The sequence below is a fragment of the Arachis ipaensis genome, chromosome B01 (genome assembly GCF_000816755.2).
Source record: "Arachis ipaensis cultivar K30076 chromosome B01, Araip1.1, whole genome shotgun sequence".
In the NCBI taxonomy this organism is placed as follows: domain Eukaryota; kingdom Viridiplantae; phylum Streptophyta; class Magnoliopsida; order Fabales; family Fabaceae; genus Arachis; species Arachis ipaensis.
In genome coordinates this window covers 134,067,268-134,073,832 of record NC_029785.2, presented here as the reverse complement: position 1 = coordinate 134,073,832, position 6,565 = coordinate 134,067,268, and the positions used below count along the sequence as shown (strand labels likewise).

General features: G+C 35.6%; 1 protein-coding gene and 1 long non-coding RNA gene across 2 annotated transcripts in view; one reads left to right on the top strand and one right to left on the bottom strand.

The window, feature by feature from the left end:
* The window catches only part of LOC110264140, a 24,147-nt gene that overhangs the window by 14,112 nt on the left and 3,470 nt on the right, over window positions 1–6,565 (top strand). Inside the window, exon 2 of the long non-coding RNA XR_002349877.1 lies at window positions 152–155. This is a non-coding gene — a long non-coding RNA (uncharacterized LOC110264140). The remainder of the gene's footprint in view (window positions 1–151; window positions 156–6,565) is intronic.
* On the bottom strand, window positions 687–5,199 carry LOC107640473 (synaptotagmin-5). The gene is made up of 12 exons (XM_016343995.2): window positions 4,715–5,199; window positions 4,551–4,601; window positions 4,289–4,409; window positions 3,983–4,104; window positions 3,571–3,672; window positions 3,033–3,107; window positions 2,848–2,927; window positions 2,584–2,734; window positions 2,241–2,471; window positions 1,682–1,978; window positions 1,279–1,392; window positions 687–1,037 (listed from the first exon to the last, which is right to left on the bottom strand). Exons 1-12 carry the CDS (start codon window positions 4,922–4,924, stop codon window positions 891–893), a joined length of 1,701 nt encoding a protein of 566 aa, XP_016199481.1. The 5' UTR covers window positions 4,925–5,199; the 3' UTR covers window positions 687–890.

The following is a 6,565-nucleotide window of genomic DNA, read 5'->3' as shown; positions in this document are numbered from 1 at the left end:
TCGATGTACTAGGGATACAGTACAATTATTATTATTATTATTATTATTATTATTATTATTATTATTATTATTATTTCAGTACTTTCAGTACTCAGCAAGAGTTATACATATGGATGGAAAAGAATAAGAAGATTTTCCAGAACTAGAACAGAAGTGTTGAAGAAGTGATCAACATGACCGTAACGAGCGTTAATAAGTGAAAAGGTGTTGATCCCTTTGATTGTTGATGACTATGCCGAAAATGACATGGGAACTTTTACGTGTATTGCGTTATTTTATTTTTAAGTAGACTTTTGATCTTTGTCTAGTTCTATATGCTCCACTTTACTGTGTTGAGCTCCTGCTTTCAAAAAAGAAAAAAAAGTCATACCTATATATAAATGTTTGTTTTTCTCAATTTTAGTTATTGTCAATGATCAAATCTGATACCACAGTTTTGTTGGTGGCTGGATAGAATAGCAATTTTAAATGAGATCGTGGCCTTTTAAAGATTTATTTCCTTTAACTATATTGATATCAAAGTATATTGACAGGTGCCAAAAATTCATTTTATAAATAGAAATCGATTTTAGGTTTCACAATTGTTTTGGATGTGTATATGACGTTGGACAGAAAACAGCAGGTCGATAAAATATAAGCATGACAAGAGGCGGTGGCTTAGAGGTTAGAGCTAATGATCAAAGCAATTAACAGGGCAAGAAGATTTCAAGGGATAATGTGGTACAAAAATGTTTATATCTTTACCATGTTTGATGAGTATGTACATTGCTTATTGTAACCAGTAGAAAGATTCAAAATACACAATACAATAGCAGAAGTATGTTGGTGACAATATGGTCTACGTTATGCACAACTGTACTCTCTATGAACTTACATATTGTGTCAGAAACTCAAGAATCACGGTAAATTGGTTGGGGCATCCACTTTAGATGCAAATTCAAATAACCAGATTTTGCACCTTCAAGCTCAAAACGTTCTTTGTATTCCCCCTCCAATATGACCCTAGTAAGCGTCAATATGCATCTTCCCATATAATCCTGCATCAATTAAGGGCGCAACCATCAGAAAATGATAAATTGACATCTTTTTTTTGTGTGGACAGAAGACACATCCATAGATTTATAACCTCCATTCAGCTGTTAATGCTCTTGATACAACATTGTCAGTCCACACATAATTGGTATATAAACTTTAGAGCCAATTGACTTTAAACTCATTGAGACATTAAAAATGGGGCAATCTTGGTAAATAATTGAACAAACGGTGCAAATATTTTACCTTTCCGAATGTGTCATGGTCATACACTTCCACCATTAGCATATCATGTAATCCATCCTCAACGACGAAGTCAAATGTTTGATTCCAAACAGGATTCAAGCAGTCATTGACAACCTGTGAATTTAACAAGCTTCCTGGGTCAGGTAAGTTTATAATGTATTGATAATTAACTAAGCTGCAATAATATAAAGCAGCGGAAAACATGAAATGCACCATTCTAGATATCATCCACAATTCCCCCATAATCCACCCCAAGAGTAAAGGAAAAAGATATAAAAGTAAGTATAATAGAGTTCGTTAACTATAACTATATTTGTTTCAGACCCATTTCTATGATTCTCGAAATGATCCTGAAGTGCAAGTTACTTTTTGTACTTGGTCCATCAAAATGAGAAGACCATACCCTGGTTTTATTTTTAGTTTCTGCTTTCTTCAAACTAAGAACAACAAAAGGATCAGATTTCCCCAGGAGATCGGTTGCAGGCAAATCTTCAGCAGATATCACTGTAACAGAAAGGACTCCTCTAATAATAACCTCCTTTCTCTTCTGTGTAAATTCATTTTCATTTCCATTAGACTCTATTCCATTTGTTGAACTTTTGAGAACCTTTTCCAAGGATGTCATTGAGTACTTGGGAGCAAATGGGTTGGTAAAGCTATTCTCCATGCCAAAAGGAATGTACAAAAGCTCCAAATGTACCTGAGCATATAGAACAAAAAAGTGCATAATCCCATTTCTACATGAAGCAACCAAGTTATTTTTCGAATAACTGTTATATATACCCAATACATGGAGCCAACAAGCTAAGTTTTTCTCATAATATATAGGAAGATAAGACAGTTGACAAACTAACAATCCCAGAAGGATAGGTTGATGATGGCTCAAATAGACTTTATTTATCATCTAAGGCTCTTAGAAAGTCATCTGATGGTAGATTTTCCAACAAAATAGGAATTCTCACCTGCCCTCTGTTCTTGTTATCTCTTTGGATCTCCAAATCCTTAACCAGCTTCAACCACTTATCGTTAACTTTACCAGGCTCAAGTTCACTAAGCTTGACATGAGCACACCCAATCAATTCAGATGATTGTAAACCTTCAGAATCAAAGATTTTAACCACTAAGTGCTGAGTGGACTGATCTTCAACAATAAAGTCAAAGTGCTCGTTCCAAATAGGATTCAAATCATTGTTCTGCAGGGAAGAAGAAAAAGAGTGTTATTTCTTCCACAATTTAATAAATTAAATGCTTGCAAAAGAATGGTATATAATAGAGACAGAAAAGGGATGGATGAATCTAACTTACAATTGTCTTGCTAGTCTTCATTCTGTCACGTAAAGGCCGTATGTATAAGACAGCATATGGATCTGATTTCCCAATGATATCCTTGTTTGTCAATTCCCTTGCTTGCACAAGCTTTACCTCTAATATCCCGACAGGCTTCAACTCCAGATCACTGAACCATAAAATACAATGAGGACCAAAATGGCAAATCTGGAATATAGCAAACCAATATCATACCACAGTATCTTCTGATTTGTAGTTAAAGTACTCCTATAACTTGAATACCTGTAGTCTCCTGGCAAGATAGTTACAACTTTTCTCACAGGCCATGTAATAGAATCTTCAACAGCATCCCGAATTGCCCCCTGAAACAATATAGTAGACCTAATTATTATAAAATACCTTGATTTTAGGCACGTAACCAATTCATCTTAGAGGCAGGAATTGGAAATGGTGGTAGCAGTTAAAACCTCAATTGCATCGTATAATCCAGGGATTGCTGATATGTCACCGCCAACGACTTTCAACGTAAAATCCAAGTTTTTCTGAAAGTTAAAAGTTCTGAAAAATTAAATATATTACACATAGGTTCTTGAGCTTTTCAGGTCTTTGTAGAAATATGGCTTGGCAAGTGGACAAACTGAGAATGTTGGGATGAAGGCACTGCATGCGGTCAGTGTGGGTGTATTTGAGAACACTAAATATACGAGCTATGAGCAAAGAGACAGTTCCCATGGCAAGTACCTCAGATCAAGTCAGAATTAACACTCTTACTGTTGTGCCTAGCCTTGTCTAATATGTAAGAAATTTAATAAACACCTAAATGCAATTTTTTTATATATTACTTGGATGATCTTGCAAAAACATATAACCTCAGTTTAACTTGACTGAAAATGAACCTCAAGATTGCATTTGTCCCCATTGGATACCACCATTGGAAGCCTAATACTAATGCAGATGCACTGAAACACGTGGAAAGTGCCTAAATTCAAGAAAAAAATATCGTACCTTGTGTCTTAAAGAATAGCTAATGGCTCCAAAACCAGGAAATTCATCAACTAGTGGCTTAAAAATCAATCTGAAAACACCTGTAAATCCTATATTTTTTACCTGAAACGAGAGAGAGGAGCAAGAATACAAAATCAACTATAACCGTTCAAGGAGTTCATCAATCCTTCTTTCATTTTTGGATGGAAATGATTAAATGAATACATCAACTTAATATCGTGACTTGTGTAAACGAATGATGTTTGAATTTAGAAAGCCTCAATCATAAACATTTCTATACATTGGCAAAATTAGCAGGGAAACTGAATATAAGGACTGGAGAAGTGGACGTCAAAATAAATAAGTAGGCAACCGGTTAATTTGAAGAGATCTAATCAGATACACCGCCATAAGTAAAAGTGAAGACATTCACCTGCACTGGCAGTGCAACACCAAGCAAAGTTTTAATATCAAGTATAATGCTTGGATTGCCATCCCACTGCATTTCCAACTCCATTGTAACACCATCCCCTCCATCTTCAATTATAGAAACCCCTAAAGAACAGCGAAATTTCATGACATCCATTAGCAGAAGCTCCAGTAAGAAACATTTGAAACTAAGATGAATAACACGATTGCATAAAACAAACAAAACACGAAGTCCACATTCTAGAAAACAAATAACCATTCTAAATTTCAATTGAAGCAAATGAAAGACTGAATTAAGAAAATTCCAAACCTGTAAACTGTGGTGCAACAGTGCCAAGAGTAAACTTGGAAAACTTGAGAGAAGCCAATATAATGGGTCTGTATTGTTCTAGAATCGGTTCCACCGACATCTTTATGAGCTCAGAAGCAGCCTAACAGTACCAAAACAGTTAATAAATTATAGAAAGAAACCAAAACAAAACAAAACAGTTATGAATTAGGCGAATTAATGAACCAAAATCCAAGATATGTTCATTAATCAGAAGTCATAATGAGAGTAAAGTTGAAGTTACTTCATTAACATAGGGCCAGATCTTAGTAAGATGCGAGTTGAGCCACGTTAACTGAAGAAACACAAACACAAAAACAAGAAAAGAAAATGAACAGTGTGAGAGTCTAACGAATGAGTTAATTAGTTGCCAGATGCAAAGAATACGAACAAGAAGAGAGAGCATAACTTCTGGCGGTTGGAGAAGACGACCCAAGAAGGGTAGAACTGAGGCGGGAGGAGCTTTCTGGAATCTTCAACGGACATCCTGGCGAAGGCAGCGATGGTGGCGGCGAGCTGAGATCGCTGCTTGGAGCGAGCATTCTCTGAGCGGACGAATCCGACGATGACGGCGAGCCCCACCACTACCCCCACCACCAACCCAAACACGAAACCCATCCTTTTCTTTTTCTTTGCTTCCTTCTACAGTCACACCGATTCGGTGCTTGTTTGTGATCCCGGGGAGGAAAAACGTGTGATAACGATGCTCCTTCTCTCTCTCTCTCTCTCTCTGTGATAAGAATGAAATGAATCACAATAATTGTTACTACAGTAACTAGTGGAGTAGTACTTGTACGGAAGCGGTGATTACTGATTAGTGATAGTGATTATTGTTAAGCGGGAGCTTAATTTTACAACTTAGAAGTTTATTACGGTTTAATCGAGGTAGAGCCAGACAGCGAAACCACCTCATTAGTTATTACTGCAACTAACTAAAAACTCTGACTTCGGTCTACGTTCTTTTTCTTTTTTCATTGGAAGTCAGAGAGTCACGCACACACGCACTCTTTGGTTGCGTTAAATTGAATTTCTTCCGTTTATTAAGGTTTAAGCCGTCCCACCAATGGAATATCGCCATGTCAGCATTTATTTTTTTTAATTAGTAAACATAATTAATTAATTAATTAATTAATTACTCATTATTCGATAAATTCAAGTCAATCCATTTTCGGCTGAAGATAATGGGAATAGGGATCCGTCTACTCATGTCATGTTGTTGAGATCTTTTTATATTTTATATGGTTTTAAAGAAATTTCTCCATTTTTTAGGATAACGTGAATGGTTATATGTGGATACGCATGACTAGGTCACCCTTGGTCCCTTGCATTTTATAGGAAGCGTTAAAAGATTGCTACATGACAATATTGGCTAGAAATCTATAATTGATATTTTTTATAGCACGGGCTAAGTCCAGTCTTAAGTTTTAAGGCACATGTAGTTTAAATTTAGGTCCCCACTTATATACAAATTAACAAATACTATGTAGACAAGAACAAAAATTACTTAAGAAATGATTAGTACTTGACCTAGACTATATTGGCCTGATGACAAATCCTAAAATTGTGACAAATGGACTCTTCTGTTTGGTGAAAAGGACATTTTCTTGTTGAGCAGGTTTCCAGCTCTTTAGTGCACCAATCGCCAATTGCCATTTGGAGATACGAAACTAAATAAAATGAACTATTCTTGAAAGCGTAATTTGGGAGCACAAGATCACAAGGATAAGCTTCCTGTACAAAAAATATAGAGTGAATAACCACCCGACTTCTCGTAATTATTTCGAAAGGATAATGAGACCCTAAAAAAAAAATACTTAATTTGGTTTCTGATCTTTTTTTTTTGGACTAATTAGCTTTTATGCCAAAGAAAATAATATTGACTTTTTTTTGTACAGGAATTTTATTGACCTTTCGAAATAATTGTCAAGGGCTCCGAATTGAGTATTATTTTTGTCAAGGACTTCGTTGTCTTTCGAGGTAATTATCAGGCTGTTTTGGGTTTTTTCCAAAAAATATACTACAAGATGAATGTTTGTTTTTTTATCTGTGTGATGTGATTTTATATTTTTGGTCAAGTGTGCGGAGAGGCATTTTTATTATTGAAATTTGTAAAGAGGCTTTTAACTATGGGCTATATGGGCTTGAGCTTGATTTGCTAAATGAAAAGTGTAGCGCATTATACAAGGTTTTCATTGGTTTAGATATCACAACATAACTGGGCTCCTCATAGTCCAAGCCCAATAACAGATATCACTACAT

What these genes read in the sequence shown, in the direction of transcription:
- LOC107640473 (XM_016343995.2), bottom strand. Translation starts at nt 4,924, where the DNA reads ATGGGTTTCGTGTTTGGGTTGGTGGTGGGGGTAGTGGTGGGGCTCGCC. An exon ending in GCTATTCTTTAAGACACAAG is followed by an intron (nt 3,108 to 3,570) that starts GTACGATATTTT and finishes TTTAACTTTCAG; the next exon opens with AAAAACTTGGATTTTACGTT. An exon ending in ACCATGACACATTCGGAAAG is followed by an intron (nt 1,038 to 1,278) that starts GTAAAATATTTG and finishes TAATTGATGCAG; the next exon opens with GATTATATGGGAAGATGCAT.